Source organism: Dermochelys coriacea, chromosome 13 (assembly GCF_009764565.3).
Source record: "Dermochelys coriacea isolate rDerCor1 chromosome 13, rDerCor1.pri.v4, whole genome shotgun sequence".
NCBI lineage: Eukaryota > Metazoa > Chordata > Testudines > Dermochelyidae > Dermochelys > Dermochelys coriacea.
In genome coordinates, this window is record NC_050080.1 from 3,480,073 (window position 1) to 3,503,852 (window position 23,780).

The following is a 23,780-nucleotide window of genomic DNA, read 5'->3' on the forward strand; positions in this document are numbered from 1 at the left end:
GGAGGAAAACCTTTTACGGTGATAATCAACGTAGGCCATTTCCAGCAGTTAACAAGAATGTCTGAGGAACAGTGAGGGGTGGGGTGGGGGGGAGAAATAACATGGGGAAATAATTTTACTTTGTGTAATGACTCATTCACTCCCAGTCTCTATTCAAGCCTAAGTTAATTGTATCCAGTTTGCAAATTAATTCCAATTCAGCAGTCTCTCGTTGGAGTCTGTTTTTGAAATTTTTTTGTTGAAGGATAGCCACCCTCAGGTCTGTAATCGAGTGACCGGAGAGATTGAAGTTTTCTCCAACTGGTTTTTGAAAGTTATAATTCTTGATGTCTGATTTGTGTCCATTTATTCTTTTACGTAGAGACTGTCCAGTTTGGCCAATGTACATGGCAGAGGGGCATTGCTGGCACATGATGGCATATATCACATTGGTAGATGCGCAGGTGAACGAGCCTCTGATAGTGTGGCTGATGTGATTAGGCCCTATGATGGTGTCCCCTGAATAGATATGTGGACAGAGTTGGCAACGGGCTTTGTTGCAAGGATAGGTTCCTGGGTTAGTGGTTCTGTTGTATGGTTGCTGGTGAGTATTTGCTTCAGGTTGGGGGGCTGTCTGTAAGCAAGGACTGGCCTGTCTCCCAAGATCTGTGAGAGTGATGGGTCATCCTTCAGGATAGGTTGTAGATCCTTGATGATGGTTGGAGAGGTTTTAGTTAGGGGCTGAAGGTGATGGCTAGTGGCGTTCTGTTATTTTCTTTGTTGGGCCTGTCCTGTAGTAGGTGACTTCTGGGTATTCTTCTGGCTCTGTCATTCTGTTTCTTCATTTCAGCAGGTGGGTATTGTAGCTGTAAGAATGCATGATAGAGATCTTGTAGGTGTTTGTCTCTGTCGGAGGGGTTGGAGCAAATGCAGTTATATCATAGAGCTTGGCTGTAGACAATGGATTGTGTGGTGTGATCTGGATGAAAATTAGAGGCATGTAGGTAGGAACAGCGGTCAGTAGGTTTCCGATATAGGGTGGTGTTTATGTGACCATCACTTATTAGCACCGTAGTATCCAGGAAGTGGATCTCTTGTGTGGACTGGTCCAGGCTGAGGTTGATGATGGGATGGAAATTGTTGAAATCATGGTGGAATTCCTCAAGGGCTTCTTTTGCATGGGTCCAGATGATGAAGATGTCATCAATATAGCGCAAGTAGAGTAGGGGCATTAGGGGACAAGAGCTGAGGAAGCATTGTTCTAAGTCAGCCATAAAAATGTTGGCATCCTGTGGGGCCATGCGGGTACCCATCGCAGTGCCGCTGATTTGAAGGTACACATTGTCCACAAATGTGAAATAGTTATGGGTGAGGACAAAGCTACCGTACTTCTGATCTCGTGGTACTGACCTCTCTCTGACTCGGATTCTGATTCCTAATCAACCCCTGGAAACCCAACACAGCCCCCGATATCTGGTATTGACCCTCGACATGATTTCTGACTCTGGCTAGACCCTCGGCTTGACTCTGGTACTGGCTCTGATTCCTGGCTTCAGTTCTAGGATCCCAAGCTCTTGCCACTAGTCCTGCCTACTTTTACCTAGGAACCTGACAGAAGTAAATCTTCGAGCTGCAAGGCAGGAACTGATCACCACATGGGGTCAAAAGGACCCGTCCTCCCCCATCTCCTCACAGGAACAGTATTACTCAGTCAGGATCATTAAGGAGGGTGTTTCACATCTTCCTCTGAAGCAGCCAGCATTGACCATTCCGCTATCGGAGATAGGATCCTGGATGAGCTGGACCACCTGTCTGTTCTGGTGTGACAATTCCTTTGTTCCTAATGAGATGGATGGGTTAGTACAGTCTAGGAGACTTCATCTTGCCAGTCTGATGACCTAGAAATATATTATGCACACGATACCCTTCCTAAAAATATTGTATTTCTTCCAAAACTTAGCTCTCTAATGATCCTGATCTCCCCCACCCTTTGGTCCTGTTTTGAGAGTGCCAGAGCAGCCAGAAAAGCAAAAGCTAAGCCAGGCAGCATGCAGTGCTGTGGGGTGCCACCAACTCTGCTGGCCTCCCTGCAGAAGCACTGCACGGCCGATCTCGCACAGGGAAAGGCAGAAAGCAGGGCTGTGTCCTTTGTGATGGGGAAAATCGGCAACAACAGGCAGCTGAGCCTTTAAATTACACGGATGCATCCTCATGGCCATGTAGCAATACTGGATTCTTTCCAAGTGAATTTCCCGAGATTGGCTCAAGGTTTAGTTTATCCTGGGTTTTCATTCTTTACCTAATGACAGTTAAAAAGAACAGAAATGAATATGAAATCCAACTTAAAATCCACATTAAAGAGAGAGAGGGAGGATGCGGTGCTTGGTCCCAGACCCAGTCCCACTGCATCAACATGGAGCGCCCTGGCTATAAATGGGGTTTTTTTCCTGGCAAATTTTCCTTTTCTCCCCAAATATCTAGGCATGGGGACAAAAGGGAGCAGGGGGGACAATCACTGTGGCTCAGAGACACATTTCAGGACCCATATCTCCAATTGTTCCTGAGGTAGCACTGCCTGCTAGCAAATGGTGGTGGTGATGGGGGGGTGTTATTCTAGTCATCCCCATCTCAATGTACAGGGTGGGGAGGAGACATCTGACGGAGCCATCACTGCTGGCCATCCATATTATACCTCCTGAAGCTTCCTAATTCAGCCTTCTTCTGAAGCATTAGGAGGCCCCAAGCTGACACCCTGCAGCAGACCCCTGGAACTGGTGGAATTGCATTGTATAAAGAACTTTAAAAACCCCAGTGTGCTGAATAAAAGTCTAAGGGCTAGTCTACGCTAGAAGCACTACATCGGCATAGCTGCACCACTGTAGTGTGTCTGATGAAGATGCTCTGTGCTGACAGGAGACAGCTCTCCCGTTGTCATAATAAATCTGCCTCCAGGTGAGGCGGTAGCTCTGTCAGTAGGAAAAGCGCTCCCACTGATAAAGTCCTGTCCACACCAGCACTTACGTCAGGGTAACTAATGTTGCTCTGGGGGTGGCTTATTCACACCCCATGAGCAACGTAAATTATACCGAAGTAATCGGTAGTGTCGACCTGGCCTTAAAAAAGACAGTAATCCCAGCTCCACAGCAGGAATCACTACAGGGAGTGAAGACTATAGGGGACCTCCCAGTTCTTCCAGTCCCAGCCTGTCCTAACTGGGAAAAGGTGTAGAAGTATTTGCTGGCTGGTTGCCATTGAGTGTGGATTGAGATCTGAGTTGAATTCCACTGCAAAGTGGCTATAATATACTCATGCTGGGGAATCCCTCCAAGTCATGATGGAGACTTGTGCTAGGTGTATTAGGCAGTTCTAGTGTGGAGGCTTGAACCAAAGAACTGCAGAACACGTAAACGCTCCTAAGAGATGGCACTGCACTTACCCAGCTGCCTCCATCTCCACCCTCATCTGTTTTCTCCTCTCCTCGTTGATGGGGTAGAAGTAGAATATGGCCATGGCAATGAGCAGCAGGATTATTGGGACAGGGGCCATGAGTATCTGCAGCGTGAGGATGACAGAGGGGTTGTGTGTGCAGTCACTGGCTCTGTAACCTGCAAAACTGAAGAGAAGCACAATGAAAAAAGCACGAGCTTTCTGCCATGGAAACACTGGCCTTTGTTTCCCCTAGAAACCGGAGCCCCTGGGCAGAGTGCTGGCAATGGAAAAGCTTACACACACCACAGTCCCAGCAAGTCATGGCAGAGAATTGGAAAGGAGCAAACAGCGACTTCACTCAGAGGTTTGCTGAGCAGGAAGTGCTGTAGGGAATGGCACAGGAGAGCTGGCCATGGGACACTCCCAGCTAGTCTGGTACCAGCCACCTCCAAGAGGAGGGGCCGTGGGGAATGGTATAGAACATTGACCATGGGGAGCTCCCAACTGTTCCTGTTCCAGCTCTCCCACAGGGTAACCATGAACCCAGTGATAAACAGAAAGTAGAGTTTGAGGCCTACTGTAGGCTCATTGCTGATATCCCCAAGGAGAGTCCTCCTGCAAACTTGTTGAAGAAAACATAGAACGAGTACAAAAAAGCTTCCAGGTTTAGATAGTTCGGATTCTTCAGCCTGAAATCATCCACTGCGTCTGGTAGCATGGACCTGGGGATGAATAGCCTGGTAAAGGTGCTAGTCAAACCCAACACTACTGCCTGCCCTGATTCTTTCCTGTTAGTCATTGCTGGGCTTCTGACACTGCAGCCCTCCAGCACTGGCCAAAGCTTTGGACTGTGGTTTGGGGAAAAAACACAGTAGGACCCAGGTTTTCAAGACTGCATGTGCACTTATGTGCCTAAGCTGAGCAATTGCTCCACTTGCATGTGCAAATTAGGTGTGCAAATGTATGCACATATTAGCATGAGTCTAGACATTGGGTGTTGGATGCTATTTTGCAGGAGGCAGTACAAGACAGAAGTTAAGTGTTTTGTATAATGAAAGCAGGGCCACATGCTTGCAGCTAACTCGGAGTTTACATTGTTCGCAGACTGATGCAATGCCAGTGCTGTATAATCACTCAGTGACACACAAACCTCCCTGTCTAATGCTACTCACACTCACGACAAAGGTGTCCACCCCCCTTTGCTCTCTTATTTGGCCACACAGATGAATGCACCCACATCTAGGCCTTTATCAACCATGCTTCCCAACAAACTCTCCCTCCCCCCCATTCAGTTTGTTCCTCCTAGTGACCTAGCTTTTTAACAATCCAGGAATGAGCAGTCCCAGCCATGGCTTGGAGAACCACTCCACTCACCAGGGTAACAAGTAGAGGACAGCCAGGCTGCATCCCGCTAATACCATCATGAAGACAACGACCAAAAAGTTGTGGCTCACCTGGGTGATAACGATGAGGGCAGGGATAATTAACTACAGCAGAGAGAGAGAGAGAGGGACTTATGCTCCTTTTGCTCTGCATGCGTGTGGCCCTCACTCCCCAGGACCCCAAGACTATGCTCCCCGCTTTCTCCATGCAAACCTCTCCTCTGCTCACAAATACCTACCATGGACTAAACCTCACTTCTCCCATCAGAGCTGCCTGCATCACAGAGATATGCAAGTTCAGTAGCAACTTTGCATCATTGCTTGGACATTAGACTATTTCTGATATTTCAGTGCCCCCTCTATGGTCTAATTCTCAATGGAAGCTCCTTGGAGCGGAGACTGCATCTCTTCTTCCTGTGTTCTGTGCAGCCCTGAGAGCACGGACAGAGCTCGACAGATAATAACATAATGCTGCATTAATTACTAGAAATCATGAATGCCATAGGAACCCCCACAGGAGCAGAAATCAAATATGATTCCAGTGTAGAAGGGAGTGTGGTGCAGTGGTTGAACTGGGAGTCTGGATTCCTGCGTTCTGGCTCTGCGATTCTTACTATGTGACCTTGGGTGAGTCACCTAGATCCACATTTACAAAGGGATTTAGGTGCCTAAAGATGCAGATAGGCACCCCAGTGGGATTTTACAAAAGCACCTAAGCAGGTTGGGCGCCTGACTCCCATGGCTGTCAGTGGGAGTTGGGCACAGAACCTACCTAGGTGTTTTTATAACATCTCATTATGTGCCTGTCTGCATCTTCAGGTACCTGAATCCCTTTGTAAACGTAGCCCCTAGTGGTGAGCACCCACAATGGGGGCCAGGTTTTGAGCAGGGCTCAGCACAGTGGATACAGCCCTAAGGGACAGTCCGTGGTGCTGAGCACCCCAGCTCCCATTGACGCTGATTGCAGGTGTGAACACAGACCCTTGGGTTGTCCTCAGCAAACCCTGACATCACTGGGAAAACTCCCTGGATAGCCCCGTCTCCATTCCTTAACCTCCCTGTGCCTTATCTATACCCATTGCATGGGCTATCAGGAGGACAAGTTAATTAACCTCAGGGGTGGAAGGCTCTAGGCAGTGGTGGGCAACCTGCGGCCCGTGGACTGCATGTGGCCCATCAGGGTAATCCGCTGGCTGGCCATGAGACAGTTTGTTTACAGTGACTGCCTGCAGGCACCGCCGCCTGCAGCTCCCTGTGGCCACGGTTCGCCATTCCCAGCCTATGGGAGCCGTGGGCAGCCGTACCTGCAAACGGTCAGTATAAACAAACTGCCTCGTGGCCCACCAGCGGATTGGCCCGCGGGCCGCAGGTTGCCCACCACTGCTCTAGGGGAATGCAAAGCATTAATCAACGTTTCTTATTTTCCCTGGGTATTAAGGACACACAACAAACAGCCGTGTGAGACTCCAGGGCAGTACGGGGGAGGGGAAGGGAATTGGCTGCATATGCTGCAGTCTCTATACCGGTCACTGCCCAGGCCGTGGCCGATCGGTTTGACACAAAGCAGCCCGTTGGCACCATGCTGAGCGTGCGTGGCAGAGAGATCGCAGCAGAACATGTTGCGCATCTACAGCCTGCATGTTCTCTGCGCTCCCTGCCCCGAGCTGCGCCTGTCTGATTAGCACAGGGGGCGTTTCAGCCCAGTGACACATCTTCCGCCAGCCCTCGGGGCGGTGGTGCTGCCAGCTGTTAGGATATAGATATTCAGGCCTGTCTGTAAAGGCCTGTACTCTAAGAATTTCGGTGTATTCCTATCACTTGGCTAGTTCTAGAGGTATAAAAGGAAGAATCAAAATCACTGTCTGCCGGCGTAAGGGCCTGCTCTCACTGCGACCGTCTGAGGCCCTGCGCTGAGGCTAAGGCCTTTGGCTAAGCACCAGGGGCAGCCATAAGCTAGGAGGCGACCGGTCACCTCCTCACATCCCAAACTAGCCACACTGAAATCGGGTACTATTGGGCCGTTAGGATACAATCCTGTCCTGATAATGCCTGTCGCCTCCAGAGAAAGGGAAGTGCCTAGAAGATGTAAAAGGAAACTTAGTTTGATAGCATCCTGCCTGGCAAGCACTCACTTATCAATAGCTGGGACGTGAAATCCTCACTTCTGTATTGTTTTGTCATTATAGTTCCCACTTTGCCATTGTTTGTCTGTATAATCTCTGTCTGGTTCTGTAATTGTTTCTGTCTGCTGTATAATTAATTTTGCTGGGTGTAAACTAATTAAGGTGATGGGATATAATTGGTTACATAATCATATTACAATATGTTAGGATTGGTTAGTTAAATTTCAGGAAAATGATTGGTTAAGGTATAGCTAAGCAGAACTCAAGTTTTACTATATAGTCTGCAGTCAATCAGAAAGTGGGTGTGTGGGGGGGAAATGGGAACAGGGAATGGGGGTGAGGAAATTGGAATCATGTTTGGCTAAGGGCAGGAATGGGAACAGGGACACAGGTGTAAGGCTCTGTGGTGTCAGATCTGGCAAGGGGGACATTAAGGAAGGAAACTGGAATCATGCTTGCTGGAAGTTCACCCCAATAAACATTGAATTGTTTGCACCTTTGGACTTCGGGTATTGTTGCTCTCTGTTCATGCGAGAAGAACCAGGGAAGTAAGTGGGTGAAGGAATAAGCCCCCTAACATCAGCGGTCAGTGAGCCCTCTGTGGTCTGGAGACGGCCGCACAGGTGTGTTTGCTGGGAAGTGTCGTGTAAGGGTGCTGGGTCAATTTCCGTTTGTGTCTGTACCGCCTTCCCCATGGGCACGTGTTCCACAGCGGGGGGGGGGGTGCTAAAGAGGAGGGGCTCACAGAGGTGCCAATGCCAACTCTGTTCAGGGACACTCTCTAGGGAATGGGGCAGGAGAACTGCCTATGGACGTGCTCATCACTACTCCGGTGGGGGCCACATGCAGCAGGAGTCACCGCAAGGACTGGTACAGGTATAGCACAGGTGGGGTGGGGAGGGGCTTTCGGTTACTCCAGTCCCAGCCTCTCCCAGCAGCAGGAATTGTAGGGAGCAGGGTAGGAGGGCTGACCAGGGGTGGGGGTTCCCAGTCCCAGCTTCTTCCAGAAGGAGGATGCAGGATGCAGGGCAGAAATGCTGTAGGAATTTCAGTTTAAATATCTATTTAAAGCCAGAGGAGAACAGAAACTCACTGATAGGCCCACGAACACAGCTGGTTTTTTCCCAAAATGCTCCAGAAACCACTGCCAGAAGGGAATGGAGAGGGAAGCCACGACCTGGGGGAGTGAGAGCCACAGGGAGAGACTCAGCAAGGCCTTCCAGGACTCTCAGAGCATTCCCCCAGAGACATCCATGTTATGGCATGGGGGACACGGGCAGCAAAGATACTGAAATCCATCAGACCAGCCTTGGGCACCATTATCCCCTCTCCCTGCGCTGCCCACACTGTGGGCTTCAGATCAACCTCTGTCATGCTAAGTGAAAGAGCAAGGAGGGGCCCTGGTTATGTGGGGGGTTGACCCCTCCTGTGAGTACACTCTGGGGGCACCATTGGCCTCAGAGAGGGGGGCTGTGAGGGGAGACCGGTTCCACTGTGTAGACGTACCAGCATGATGAGCACCAAGTGCTGGAACCTCCCAGCCAGCCCAGCAGCGTGTATGCAGAAAAAGGCAAAGATCCCCTGAGCAATCTGGGAAGGGAACATAGAGACGCTCAGCGCTTAGCTCCTGGGCCCGCTGTCCAGCCCCGAAGGAGCCTGCAGTGCAGCAAGCTGGGAGGTCAGATGGGACTTTGCTGCTCCTCACCATCTGGCTGGAGATGCCTGTTCCACCCGCCCCTCAATCTATCACACACACGCTCCTGACTCCCCATCCATTTTTCCAGGGACCGCAGAACCCACCCGTCCAATGCGGCACTCAGCCAGTGAGTCACTAGCTGGCTTCCCACGCCTGCATAGACCCCCCCTCACAATAAGGGGGTGTTCCTTCTCTTTGCCCATTCACTCCTTGGTCTCTCCGCCGAGGCTGCTGGTTAGAGGTATGTGAGGTGGTTTCTGGGAAACCGACACTCATCCCTGGGGAATCTGACTGAGAACACGGGACTCATGATGATCAAGAGGCCACCGAACACTGTATAGCAGGAACAACTTCCAATCACTGCAGACATGAGATGGATTTGAACCTGCACCCTAGAGTTAAAGGCTCTGCACAGGACCTCTCCTGGCCTATTGACCCCCTCGGTGGTCTTATCACAACAGTCCCACAGCAGGGGCTGCTGCACCCCGCTGGCACAATCTCACTTTTATCAGCATAGCATGATGGGGGATTGTATTGATGGGCAGGGGTGGGAAAGGTAGAGCCAGGGGCTCAGTCTGGTGGGCTCCTAAACATGGGCTGGGCACAGCCTGTCTCACTGGTGGAGAAAGCTCCTGGAGTCTGTGCAGGTCTCTCCTTGCCTCTTCTCCCACACAGCTTGTGTGTTTCAAGCCGCCACTCCCCACCATCCCTCTACACGTCGGGGACCTGCTTCTCCTCATTGATCAGATACTTTTGACCCAGGACTTCCTGCAAGAGCCCAGCTACTGGCCACGCTGCAGTCACCCCTCTCTCCACACCAGCCGTGGGTGTGATGGTACCTGGAAGGCCAGGGACATGAAGAGGAAGCCACAGAGCAGCTGGACATAGGGCTGGTGTCGCAGGATTTTTCGCAGGCTGCAAAAGAAGGGCAGCTGAGTCTTTCCCAAGGGACTGAGGGGCCCTGCATGGATGAGAAGGGAAGTGCTGCAGAGTCACCCCCAGCCCTACCCCCCGGAGATGGTGGTGATTACTGTAAAGCCCAAGGGCCGCGAACACTACCCCAGGCCGCCTCGCGCCTAGCGACTGATGAGGCCTTCGCTATGCTTGGCCAGGCCTCCCAGCCTGACCGGGGTTCTGACCGGCCTTGCCTTACCGACGCCCCATTTTTCCTTCTGCCGTCCCAGCCGAGGGGAGCGGCCTCCTCAGAGCTGACGTGAACTGGATGGTGGAGGAGGCTGGAAAGCAACAAGCCACCAACTCCCACATCACAGGCTGGCAAAAGTCTTGAGTCTGAAGCATGCACCATGTCTCTCAACCCGCCTTCTTCGCACCCACAGGCCAGGCACCGTGTCTCCCGACAGCCCGCCCAGCCAGCAGATTCCCAACTCCCTCCCCTGCAGGACTTGCACCCATCCCCCAGAGCCACAGCCACAGGGCACCCCCAAACCATTGCAAGAGGAGCCAGAGAAGTGACCTTACCGGGCTGCTCCTTCACTCCGAAGAAGAGAATCAGGCAGGCCGTGCAGTAGAGCAAGCCCAGGACCACGGAGGCAATCCAGTACGCCCTGCGCTGGAAGACAAGAGCCGATGCAGCTGTCACAACCTAGGTGCTAGTTGTAGGGAGCACAGACAGTGCTCTCCCACCCAGAGCTCTGCAACGGGGCAGGGAGCAGACCGCCAGGTGCTTACCGTGTTCTCCAAGGTATCAGTGAGCCCCGGGGAGGTGATGTTGTACAGAGGCCCATTGGCCATGCTGCAGCTTTTCATCATGCTGGCGTGGTACCCGCCGACTATCTGCCCCTGGATACCGGAGCCGACCAGCGTGCTGAACACCTCCACCCCCATTCCTGCCAAGAGCCAGGACAAATGGGAGACTGGTCAGTCAGTCTTGTGGCCTGAGCCTCAGAGCAGATCCCCTAGGGAAGGGGAGGCCAGGATGTGCCTTGCAAAGTAACGTATTGGCTTTGTGTGCCTGAAAGGGTGAGACTCCCCTCTGGTGGCTGCTCATAAAGTGGATAAGAGATCTACTATTTCTGTCTGCTCTAAAATTTCCCCCTTCACTCCAGTGGTAGAGGCCTAAATTTTTGGAACTGAAGGGCTAGAGTCTAGTCCTGGTTCCCCATGGGAGTTGTTTGTCTAATAAATGCTTCTACACAGAGAGTCTTTACAGCAACCAGCCCAAGGCCTGTGTGTGTTCAGTATAACCATACCCCGTGCCGTGTGATATTGCCTGTGCTGTGGTTGGGCTGATTTAACAAAAGAAGAATTTCTAGGGATGCCACATGCCCTGAGATTGAGATCCAAGCCATCAGAGTGTCCCTGGTTAACACTGCAGCCCAGTTATTATTTAGCTGCGATAATATGTGGATCCCAAATATGGGATTTTTTTTGACATTTTATAATGTATCAGGTCAAATTCACACGCGGTGTGACCCTATTACAAACCCAGATACAGAGACAACACCCCCTCTGGCATGGAGTGAGGCACTGGAGAGAAGTCACACAGGCCTGGGACCCTGAAAGAAACCCTGCATCCGAGCAGAGACACTTACTGTAGGCGGTGGCTGAGTCCCGGTCTCGCGGATTCCCTCCCAGGAACATGGTCAGGGAGGAATACGGCACATGATAGCACTGGGGAGAAAAACAGCTCAGATACCAAACAACTCAGCTGCTTTTCCTCTGATACTCGGATCCCCTGTCTCTCACATCCCACCCTCTGGGGGCAGACACCGCCCTCCCCTCCTGGGAACACCTCTGGTGAGGTGAGCCCCTTGGAGGAGCTGCCACCACAGAGAACAGCCGTGAAAACGAAAACTACTGCCCTGTTTCTCGCCGTCACTATATAACCAACCAGTACCATGCCCTACAGCGCCCCCTGCTGGGAAAGTCTGGAGCCAGAGCAGCTGGGAGCTCCCCTACAGGTTGCGTTCCTCTTCTAGAGGGGCCACTCAGGCACCCCCAGCATACCAGAGATTCTGGTACTTGCAGGCAGCGGCAGGCCCTTGGCGTTCCTGGGTGACCCAGCCCCTGCTCGTGTGACCTTGCATGCACGGTGCGTGCGAGGTCACACTCCACAGAACGTGAACGTGCCACCCCACGCCCGCTGGAATGACTTCCCGCACACACGGCATGCTTCAGAATGGCATCCCTCATCCGTGATACGGGAAACAAACACATCCAGCTTTGTTTCAGTTCCAGGTAGGGGACATTTGCATTTAGAAACAGGATGGTCCAGCTTAAAACAGGACCCACGGCGTGCCTAGCCTGTTCTCTGCAGCAAGGTGAAGACAGCTGCTGAAACACTTAGTCACAGGTGCTGCAGTCCTTACACTCATGCTCATCTGGAAGAAGCAGTACATGGCCAGGTACCAAAGGAACTTGAGGGAGACAGGCACGGCGTCTGAGAGGGTGACCCAGATCATGCAGTAGAAGACCACCCCGAATGGCATGGAGAAGATAATCCTGCAGGGGCAAGCGGAGATGATTCGAAACAAGCACTGAAGCAAAGTGAGAGTCAGGTTTATTACTGCCTCATGCACTGGCCTCCTTTCCTGCTCGCCATGGCACAGCTCATCCACTGCAGGATTAGGGTTGCCAGGCATCTGTTTTTCAACCGGAACTCCCAGTCGAAAAGGGACCCTGGCTGCTCTGGTCAGCACCACCGACCAGGCTGTTAAAAGTGTAGTCGGTGGCACAGCGGGGCTAAGGCATGCTCCCTGCCTGCCCTAGCTCCGCATGGCTCCCAGAAGCAGCCACCTTGTGGCCCCATGGCGCACGGGCGACCAGGGAGGCTCCGCACACTGTCCCCACCCCTAGTGCCGACTCCACAGCTCCTATTGGTCGAGGTTCTCAGCCAATGGGAGTTGCAGGGGTGGCGCCTCCAGACACTAGGGCAGCGCACCAAACCTCTCTGGCTGCCCATGCACCTAGGGGCCATCCAGGGTCCTCACCCCAACACCCTGCCCCAGCCCGGAGTCCTCTCCTGAACCCCTCATTTCTGGCCCCACCCCAGAGCCGCACCCCCAGCTCGAGCCCTCCCCCAACCCCACTCCACAACCCCCTGTCCCAGCCCGGTGAAAGTGAGTGAGGGTGGGGAGAGCAAGCAACAGATGAAGGGGGGGTGGAGTGAGTGGAGACAGGGCAGGGGTATTCGATTTTGTGCAATTAGAAATTTGGCACCCCTCTCCAGGATCAGGGTGAGCAGGGGAGGGTAGTTTTGCTCAACGCAAGGAAAAAAACAGATGGGCAGCAGCAGAGCTGTGCAGGCCCCAGATCCACTTATCTCAGCCCCTGCTCAAATATTCAAGGCCCTGATCCAGCGGTGGGATCCATGGGGATGGGGTCCAGCCACATGGACCCAACTGCAGGCTCAGGGGTTAAATATTAGAGCAGTGATCCTCTACATGTGCATTGTGCTGCTCACTTCCTGGGAGAGCTTCTCCCCCACCCTCAGCTTAGCGGATTGTCTGGAGGGCTCCATGTAACCCATGGTGAGAGCCACTGGGTATCAACCCTCCAGTCACTTTGAATATTTAGTGAATCTTGCAGAAACTGCAATTGTTACAAGGTGACTGAGTCTTGTTAGTGCTCCCCCTTTTCAAACTGCCCATTGTAAGCGCACAGCCAGAGGCTTTTGGTCCCAGTCCCCAAAGAGGCTGTGCCTGACCTCCAAATCCAAATCAACGCCCGCTCAGCCTCAGCCCCCAATGCTCACCAGGGGATCAGCTTGCCAAACCTCCTTCTGGGGCTCTTGCTGATCAGGAAGCCGACAGCGGGGTCTGTAACTGCATCCCAGGCTCGCCCAAGGAAAAGGATCAGAGAGGAATGGAACGGGTCCAACTGGGAGAGACAAACAGCTGGATCAGGCAACAGCATGAAAGTGAACAAGATCCCAGCCAAAGGGGGAAAGAGTCAGCATGACTCGGCCCTGGAGCAGCCAGCTCTGGGCAGAATTCCAGGCTATCGTTCTGGGAACTGGAATGACATGGAAACCTCCCCCGCACACCTCCTCCTCCTGCAGCTCTTTGGATCTAAGGCTCCTGATGAAATTGTAGCACTTGATGCTGTGGGGCACCATCAAGTCTTTCCAAGAACACCATCCGGCACTATCAAGGTCTTTTCAAGAATTAGCTGCAAGACCCACTTTCATCTAGACTGCCCCACACATACACACTCCTGTACAGAGCCTCTCTGCTTCCGAGCCCCACTCTCCAGCGAGAAAGCAGCCACTCACTTGCACAACGTCCACTAGGAAGATCTGGAGGAAGAACCCGAGGGCGTTTCCTGTCATCTGGTATGGAGCACCCCCTATGGCATAACAGAGCTTCCTGTAGAACAGCAGTGGTGCCGGCTGCATCTGGAACCAAGACACAAATGAGCCCCGCTCACTGCAAACTGACACATGCACCCAAGATGTTAGCAACCCTGCTCTCTGCCTTTGCTCTTCCCATCCCTGGATATCCTCCCAACCCTGCCCAGAGCCGGCCCACAACATTTTGACACCTGAGCTGGGGAGCTCAAATGATGCCCCCATGCTCCCTCGCTTGGGCCAAAACTTTGAAAGGTCTCAATTCTGCCTTCTTCCTGTTCTACTACTCTCATGGTACTGCTCTGCTACCTACCCTAAAGGAGAACTAACAACTTAAAATGCCTTGTTCAAAAATTTTAAGTAACACTTAACTTTCAAACGCCTGAACAGCAAATGTAACTTTTCTTGTCTGCATAGTAAACACTGGCATTTTTATCTGTTTGAATAATCAAAGTGGTGCTTTCCCTGCATCCTTGGTTGCAAAGATTTGAACTGCTTCCTGAAGGTCCACAGTCTGGGCTAGCTCATGCTCTGTTGAGATGGTTGCAAGGCCAACCAGCCTCTCCTGAGTCATTGTGGAGCGTTGATGTGTTTTTATTAACTTCAGCTTAGAGAAGCTGAGTTCTCCACTGGCAACTATTACAGGAAGCGTTAGAAGTATGCGCAGAGCAACAAAAGCATTTGGAAAGAGGGTGATCATCTTATTTGTGCACATATATTCCAGAACAGCCTTTGGAGTTGTTCCTGCTGAAATGTATCTTGAAAGGGCTTTCAGTTCATCACCTAAATCATTTGCATAAATATCACGCATGTCATCATATGTCAACACTGTCTCTAGTGCCCTGCATTGCTGGTGTAGGTCTTCTTCAGATATAGTGAGGAGTTTGGGAATATCATACAACATCCCAAATATACTGCTGTGTTCCTTGAGCTACATGAAACGTTCTTCAACTGACTGTATTGCACAGTCTAGCACCTGGTTAAAGAATTCAACTTTGAATTGTTGTTTGGGGTCTCTTATGGGATTATCCCGTGCCTCGTAATCAAAATGTCTTCTTCTTCGGTGACTCTTGTGTTCTTGAATGGGTGGGAAATTAGCTTCAGTGTGAAGTTCCTCTGCCAACTTCTGTGCACTCTTCAGAATGTTTTGAAATCCCTCATCTGACCAGTAAGACTGTAGGTATGACTTTGCTTTGTCCAGTTGTTCCATTGCTCCAGATATATCAAGGTCAACACCTTGGAGTCTCTTGCTTACAACTTTTATTTCAAACAGTATGTCATGCCACAACACTAAGCCACACAGAAATTTAAAGTTATGTATGTTTCTGGTGATTCCATTTCCCTCTGCCACTGTTCTCCCACGAACATGAAATGTCGTCTGATGGAGCTGATGGAGGAAAAGATCCGAGGTTTGGAGATGCAGGTGGAAAGTCTGGTTGAGTTTAGGAAGGGGTTTGAGCAGATGATGGAGCAAAGATATGAGGTATCTGAAGGGAAAAGCTCAGACTCACGGATGGAAACAGGGCTGGGGAATTTTGAGGGGAGACTGGGTGAGGAAAGTGGTCAGTGGAAACATGTGACTCAAAGAACCAGGGAGAGGAAAAGACGGGCTAGTGAAGGAGAAATAGAGCTTAGGAACAGGTTTGCAGAGTTGGAAAATGAAGAAGGGGCTCAGCAGGTACTTGTTGAAGGTGGAAGGGTAAGGAAGAAGAGAAGAGAGGCTAGTCCTATAGGAAAAGTGGAAGAATCAAGGGAGACTAGACCAAATATGAGCCCCAGGAGGATACAGGATGGTTGAAGAAGATTATAAGGGAAAATAGGAATGGAAAGAACTTGCAGCCAGAGGGAACAGGGGAGAGACTCGAGAATAGCACAGTCACCAGGAAAAGGCAGGTCTATGTGATCGGGGACTCTTTATTGAGAAGAATAGACAGGCCTGTAACTAGAGCTGATCCAGAGAATAGAAGGGTGTGCTGTCTTCCGGGTGCTAAGATACGGGATGTAGAGCTGAGGTTGAAAAGGATCCTAAAGGGAGCGGGAAAGAATCCCCTAATTATCCTTCATGTGGGAACAAATGATATGGCTAGATTCTCACTGGAAAGTATTAAGGGAGACTATGCTAGGCTGGGGAAGACGCTTAAGGAAATTGAGGCTCAGGTGATCTTTAGCGAGATCCTTCGTGTTTCTAGAGAAGGGCAACAAAGGTGTGACAAGATTATGACTGTCAACAGATGGCTTAGGCAGTGGTGCTATAAGGAGGGCTTTGGGATGTATGGCCACTGGGAGGCATTCACGGACAGAGGACAGTTCTCTCGGGATGGACTTCATCTGAGTAGGGAAGGAAATAGACTTCTAGGATCGAGGCTGGCACAACTGATAAAGAGAGCTTTAAACTAGGAATTAGGGGGAGATGGATGGGAGATGTCCAGGAAATCTCCACGCCAGATTTTAGCATTGAGAGGGAAGAAGACGAAGTAAGAAAGGATACAGCTGTGGGTAGGAGAATGTATATAAGGAGCGAGGGCGGTGTGGATACTAGTCTAATAGGTTATACTGGCTGTAGAATGACTGTGCCTAATAGGGTACAAAATGTGAGCAAGGCCAAACAGCAAAAATTAAGATGTTTATACACCAATGCGAGGAGTCTAGGTAACAAAATGGAGGAACTAGAGCTACTGGTGCAGGAAGTGAAACCAGATATTATAGGGATAACAGAAACATGGTGGAATAGTAGTCATGACTGGACTACAAGTATTGAAGGGTATGTGCTGTTTAGGAAAGACAGAAACAAAGGTAAAGGGGGTGGAGTAGCATTGTATATCAATGATGAGGTAGAATGTAAAGAAATAAGAAGCAATGCAATGGATAAGACAGAATCCGTCTGGGCAAAAATTACATTGGGGAAGAAAACTAGTAAAGTCTCTCCTACGATAGTGCTTGGGGTGTGCTATAGACCTCCGGGATCTAATTTGGATATGGATAGAGCCCTTTTTAATGTCTTTAATAAAGTAAATACTAATGGAAACTGCGTGATCATGGGAGACTTTAACTTCCCATATATAGACTGGAGGACCAGTGCTAGTAATAATAATAGGGCTCAGATTTTCCTAGATGCGATAGCTGATGGATTCCTTCATCAAGTAGTTGCTGAACCGACTAGAGGGGATGCCATTTTAGATTTAATTTTGGTGAGTAGTGAGGACCTCATAGAAGAAATGGTTGTAGGGGACAATCTTGGTTCAACTGATCATGAGGTAATTCAGTTCAAACTAAATGGAAGGATTAACAAAAATAAATCTGCAACTAAGGTTTTTGATTTCAAAAGGGCTAACTTTCAAAAATTAAGGAAATTAGTTAGGGAAGTGGATTGGACTGAAGAATTTATGGATCTAAAGGTAGAGGAGGCCTGGGATTACTTTAAATCAAAGCTGCAGAAGCTATCGGAAGCCTGTATCCCAAGAAAGGGGGAAAAATTCATAGGAAGGAGTTGTAGACCAAGCTGGATGAGCAAGCATCTTAGAGAGGTGATTAAGAAGAAGCAGAAAGCATACAGGGAGTGGAAGATGGGAGGAATCACCAAGGAAAGCTACCTAATTGAGGTCAGAACATGTAGGGATAAAGTGAGACGGGCTAAAAGTCGAGTAGAGTTGGACCTTGCAAAGGGAATTAAAACCAATAGTAAAAGGTTCTATAGCCATATAAATAAGAAGAAAACTAAGAAAGAAGAAGTGGGGCCGCTTAACACTGAGGATGGAGTGGAGGTTAAAGATAATCTAGGCACGGCCCAATATCTAAACAAATACTTTGCCTCAGTCTTTAATAAGGCTAAAGAGGATCTTAGGGATAACGGTAGCATGACAAATGGGAATGAGGATATGGAGGTAGATATTACCATGTCTGAGGTAGAAGCGAAACTCAAACAGCTTAATGGGACTAAATCGGGGGGCCCAGATAATCTTCATCCAAGAATATTAAAGGAATTGGCACCTGAAATTGCAAGCCCATTAGCAAGAATTTTTAATGAATCTGTAAACTCAGGAGTAGTATCGAATGATTGGAGAATTGCTAATATAGTTCCTATTTTTAAGAAAGGAAAAAAAAGTGATCCGGATAACTACAGGCCAGTTAGTTTGACATCTGTAGTATGCAAGGTCCTGGAAAAAATTTTGAAGGAGAAATTAGTTAAGGACATTGAAGTCAATGGTAAATGGGACAAAATACAACATGGTTTTACAAAAGGTAGATCGTGCCAAACCAACCTAATCTCCTTTTTTGAAAAGGTAACAGATTTTTTAGATAAAGGAAATGCAGTGGATCGAATTTACCTAGATTTCAGTAAGGCATTTGATACCGTGCCACATGGGGAATTATTAGTTAAATTGGAGAAGATGGGGATCAATATGAACATCAAAAGGTGGATAAGGAATTAGTTAAAGGGGAGACTGCAACGGGTCCTACTGAAAGGCGAACTGTCAGGTTGGAGGGAGGTTACCAGTGGAGTTCCTCAGGGATCGGTTTTGGGACCAATCTTATTTAATCTTTTAATTACTGACCTTGGCACAAAAAGTGGGAGTGTGCTAATAAAGTTTGCAGATGATACAAAGCTGGGAGGTATTGCCAATTCGGAGAAGGATCGGGATATTATACAGGAGGATCTGGATGACCTTGTAAACTGGAGTAATAGTAATAGGATGAAATTTAATAGTGAGAAGTGTAACGTTATGCATTTAGGGATTAATAACAAGAATTTTAGTTATAAGTTGGGGACGCATCAATTAGAAGTAACGGAAGAGGAGAAGGACCTTGGAGTATTGGTTGATAATAGGATGACTATGAGCAGCCAATGTGATATGGCTGTGAAAAAAGCTAATGTGGTTTTGGGATGCATCAGGAGAGGCATTTCCAGTAGGGATAAGGAGGTTTTAGTACCGTTATACAAGGCACTGGTGAGACCTCACCTAGAATACTGTGTGCAGTTCTGGTCTCCCATGTTTAAAAAGGATGGGCTACTAGGATGATCCGAGGAATGGAAAACTTGTCTTATGAAAGGAGACTTAAGGAGCTTGGCTTGTTTAGCCTAACTAAAAGAAGGTTGAGGGGAGATATGATTGCTCTCTATAAATATATCAGAGGGATAAATACAGGAGAGGGAGAGGAATTATTTCAGCTCAGCACCAATGTGGACACAAGAACAAATGGGTATAAACTGGCCACCAGGAAGTTTAGACTTGAAATCAGACGAAGGTTTTTAACCATCAGAGGAGTGAAGTTTTGGAATAGCCTTCCAAGGGAAGCAGTGGGGGCAAAAAATCTAACTGGCTTTAAGATTCTACTTGATAAGTTTATGGAGGAGATGGTATGATGGGATAATGGGATTTTGGTAAGTAATTGATCTTTAAATATTCAAGGTAAATAGGCCAAATCCCCTGAGATGGGATATTAGATGGATGGGATCTGAGTTACCCAGGAAAGAATTTTCTGTAGTATGTGGCTGGTGAATCTTGCCCATATGCTCAGGGTTTAGCTGATCGCCATATTTGGGGTCGGGAAGGAATTTTCCTCCAGGGCAGATTGGAGAGGCCCTAGAGGTTTTTCGCCTTCCTCTGTAGCATGGGGCATGGTTGACTTGAGGGAGGCTTCTCTGCTCCTTGAAGTCTTTAAACCATGATTTAAGGACTTCAATAGCTCAGACATGGGTGAGGTTTTTCATAGGAGTGGGTGGGTGAGATTCTGTGGCCTGCACTGTGCAGGAAGTCAGACTAGATGATCAGAATGGTCCCTTCTGACCTTAGTATCTATGAACAGTTCCTGTCATAGCATTATCCTCCATAATGGCAACTGTGGCATCATCTATCTTCCAAATTTGGTGTTTGATAGGCTTTATCGCCTCTACTTGACTTTCCCATCGTGTGGCACTCAGTGGTTTCAGTGTCAGAGGGGATGTTCCCAGATGTTGCTACAAAATTTGCCATCGATAAGTTGATGCAGAGAAAAATACAGAGATGCTTTGAATTACATTAAAAAATTCAGCAGCCTCCCTAGAAGCTCATGCTGCATCACTGACCACCAAGTTCAATGAATGAGAACTGTCTGGGACAAAAAAAGCTCGAGAGGTTAACTCTCGGATCCATGTCTGCACTCCTCTGTTCTTTCCTCTCATGTTGGCACCATTATCTTAGCCCTGACCTCTCAATGACAGCTATCGCAATTCCCGTATCTTCCAGCTTTTTAAAAAGTACATTTGTCATACCAGCTCCTGTAGTATCGTCAATGTCAATAAATTCTAGAAAATGCTCTCTGATAGTCACCATTGCAGGGACATTTTCACTAGGTTCTGTTATTACAAAATGCACCATTAAAGTCATTTGTTCCGTATGACTGATGTCAGGTGTGCAGTCAAGAATAACAGAGTAATATCTTAAAAAGAAAAAAAGAGTACTTGTGGCACATTAGAGACTAACAAATTTATTTGAGCATAAGCTTTCGTGAGCTACAGCTCACTTCATCGGATGCATTTGGTGGAAACAAACTCTTTTTTTCCACCAAATGCATCCGATGAAGTGAGCTGTAGCTCATGAAAGCTTATGCTCAAATAAATTTGTTAGTCTCTAACGTGCCACAAGTACTCCTTTTCTTTTTGCGAATACAGACTAACACGGCTGCTACTCTGAAAAGAGTAATATCTTGCTGACTTCAGATCTGCCACAATCTTCTGTTTGACTTTTGTTGCCAGTAACTGTATGATCTCATTTTGAATTGTTTTTCCAAGGTAGTGGTGTGTGTACATTTCTTGCATGGTGACTCGACTTAGATGCTCCTGGAGAACAGCATCAAACTCAGCCATCAGCTCCACAATTTTAAGGAAGTTTCCATTGTTTGGCACGTACAGCTAATCTGAAGTGCCACGCAGGGCTAAGTTTTGGGTAGCAAGCATTCTCACAATGGCAGTGAGCCTTTTCAGAACATTTTGCCAGTAAACAGACTCTGATGCAATCTTTTCAAGAGGCTGATCATCTATGGTGGCCTTTAAACCTTAGTCTCATCTCAAGCTCTTTCCACCTGTGGAATGCTCTCTGGTGACTTGCTGCCTTCTCGCCAGATTTTTCCAGTCCTTTGTTCCTGTAGAACCCAACGTGGCTGGGACATTAGACTGGAAGAATTTGCAATAAAAACAGTGTGCAGCATTCTGGGGTTTTGAGTACATAAGCCATGGCCGCTCCACTTTGTCACCACTGGGGATTTCACGCCAGTAATGTGTTGGATGGAAACTTCTGTTTTCATTGTCTTTGGGGAACATGAAGTTTTTCACTTGCTGTGGCCCATGCAGTACAAGGAAGTCCCTCAGGCTACCGCTCAAGTGGGTCCACAGTCCTAGATCATCTAGACTTAAGGAACTAAACTCAGCAGCAGCTGTTCCTTGCACCTCCACCACACTCTTTTCTGATCTACACTTTTCTTCAGGAATGTACATGGTTACATCCATTTGAGATGGAGATATGGATGCTACAGTAGCTGCCAGGTCACCTGCACTCTGACTAACTGGAAGATCAGGCATCTCCTCACCACTCACATCCTCACTGGGGCCGGAAGGCTCACCGTGAACATTTGTGTCTATGTATCTCGGGAGAGCTCCTTCCTCCTTAGATAGAAAAGCTTCCTTTGCTTGCTTGCTTTTTCTGAATGCTGCCCCAGAGGGGCGTTTTCTTCTTTCACTCATGACTGCTGTTCTGGGCCAGCTATAGTGGCTCTCAGCACTCAGTTGAAGGGGACAAATAAGCAGGCTGGTAGCAGGGCCTGAGCGAGGGAAGACATCAGTGTCTTAAGGGCCTAATTGGCTCCTACTACTTCAATTGACTGCCTGTTCTCCTCAAGTGGGTTCAGGGAAGCAGCAGGAAACAGAAAGCTCCTGAAGAAGCTGGGGTTAATTACTCCAGGCTCCTGGGGGTGCTAGAGAGGTGCATAAGAGGCTCCTCCTCCTCCTCTCTCTCTCCCTGCAGCTCCTGCTGCTTTCTGGTATTCCCTCTCCCCTTTTCTCCTGCCTGCCTGTTCTGTCTCTTGTGACCTCCTTCCTCAAGCACAGCGCTCTACCCTCTCTGTGCATCGAGAGCAGAGAGAATCCAGATGCACCAGCAGCAGACTTTCTGTATCAGCATTTTAGTGGGCTAGATGCCCAACTCTGCTAGGAGTCTGAGACACTAATGCAACTTCCATTCCTGCTCTTCCCAGCCAGTATATTTTCAGTCCTTGTCCCCTGTGTATCCAGGTGGGACTATTGTTAGGTGGGCTTCTGCCTTGACTGCATGCTGTTGGGATCAGCTGCTTTGGTACTTTGTGAACCTGAATCTAGTTACGGACACTAATGGCTTCGTTCTCCTCTCATGTACCCTGGTGTACGTCTGCAAAAACACTACATTTCCACTGACTTAACCACACTCAGAATCTAGCCCGAAGTGACAGTGAATCACTGATCTGTTCAGATAACACTCAGTTTTGCTCTTCTTTTTCCACTGAGGCTTCATGATAATAACACAGAAGTGTGAATGTCACATAGCATTACCGCTGCTGATCCAGGGACAGAATAAAGTCCAGAGTCCGCTGGGTTTTATAGATCGGGGAGAAGGTGCAGGGGAACCATTTAGGGGAAGGGAGACAGGCTGATGAGAGAGTCCATCATTCAGCTAGGTGCAGACAGATTTATTGATGGCCAATTTTCAGAGCTTGCAGCAAAGATCTAGTGAAGTGTGATTTCCTTTTGTTGATGGCCAGTTCCACTTTCCGGCTACCATAGTTGGCTTGCATGCATTGCAGGGGAATGCTTAGTTGTTTAAATAACCGTTTCCATTGCAGCTCCATTTTTAAAATCTTGGTTTTGTAACAGCTTCTCTTCCCCTTGTGCTTCCCTCCCCCTCTTTTCAGGGCCCCCAGCAGACTGCAGAGGTGTTGACAGGTCACTCTTCCTTGAGTGGTGCCTTACAACAGGTGCTAACTACTTATGCTAAACCCTCTGCTCCACCTTGCAGTTTGCTGGGAGCACCTTTCCCAGCCCTGCAGAAGGGCTGCTGGGGGCAGGTCAAAAGTGTGTCTCTCACCAACAGAAGTTGAGCCAATAAAAGATATTAACACCCCCCACCCGTCCACCCCCAGCTTGTCTCGGGATATCTGAAGGCCCCCGCATCTCAGTGCACCCAGGTCATTTGAGTGCCATCAGCAACCGAATATAAACGCCTCCCTTACACAGGGTGTTCTTAGACCGAGTCATAAAAACTACTGGTTTCCGAGTAGCGGCCGTGTTAGTCTGTATCCGATGAAGCGAGCTGTAGCTCACGAAAGCTTATGCTCAAATAAATTGGCTAGCCTCTAAGGTGCCACAGGTCCTCCCTTTCTTTTTATAAAAACTACTGAAGCCCTAAAAATACCCCCTGGCTACCTGACCCAGCTAGATTGCATCGGTCTGAGAGCGGGGCCGACCCGCAGCCCGCTGTTCTTACCTCGCTGCGTCTCGAACGCGCTGCGGGGCTGTCTCCCGCATTCCCCGGGCTCTCTGGGAACATGTTCACAAACACGCTGCCTCCCTTCCCGGCACAGGGAGCAAGGATCAACCCGACTGCGAGCCTAGCTCCTATGCGGGGGAAACCACCACAGAGACATGCACCGGCCCCCAGGGGCGTAACACCCCCCGGGGCTGAGCTGCCCTATCGCCCGGGCAGTGGCAGAACCGCAGCCGACCAACCCAACCCAACCCCGGGGCGGAGCCGAGCGAGGCGGAGGGGGAGCCACGTTTGGTTAGGTCCCGAGCTGCCTTGTGTGGGCTTTGTCGGGAGAGAAGGAGGGTTTGCTCCGATCCAAGCCAGTCCTGGGGCTGT

The 23,780-nt window shown here is 49.2% G+C and overlaps 1 protein-coding gene across 7 annotated transcripts; it reads right to left on the bottom strand.

The window, feature by feature from the left end:
* Positions 1 to 1,236: 1,236 nt before the first annotated feature.
* On the bottom strand, positions 1,237 to 23,629 carry LOC119841812 (sodium-dependent lysophosphatidylcholine symporter 1-B-like). 7 transcript variants are annotated; one of them, XM_038369477.2, is made up of 14 exons: positions 23,406 to 23,629; positions 13,843 to 13,965; positions 13,324 to 13,448; positions 11,939 to 12,071; positions 11,162 to 11,240; positions 10,299 to 10,456; positions 10,089 to 10,179; positions 9,449 to 9,570; positions 8,420 to 8,503; positions 8,007 to 8,090; positions 4,783 to 4,895; positions 3,987 to 4,130; positions 3,416 to 3,592; positions 1,237 to 2,278 (listed from the first exon to the last, which is right to left on the bottom strand). In XM_038369477.2, the coding sequence occupies exons 1-14, from the start codon at positions 23,466 to 23,468 to the stop codon at positions 2,275 to 2,277; spliced, it is 1,500 nt and encodes a 499-aa protein (XP_038225405.1). In that variant the 5' UTR covers positions 23,469 to 23,629; the 3' UTR covers positions 1,237 to 2,274. The 7 variants fall into 7 exon arrangements, with proteins under 7 accessions (XP_038225405.1, XP_043351794.1, XP_043351793.1 ...); XM_043495859.1 differs by having other exon boundaries at positions 1,237 to 2,285; XM_043495858.1 differs by having other exon boundaries at positions 1,237 to 2,750.
* Between the last annotated feature and the right edge of the window lie 151 nt (positions 23,630 to 23,780).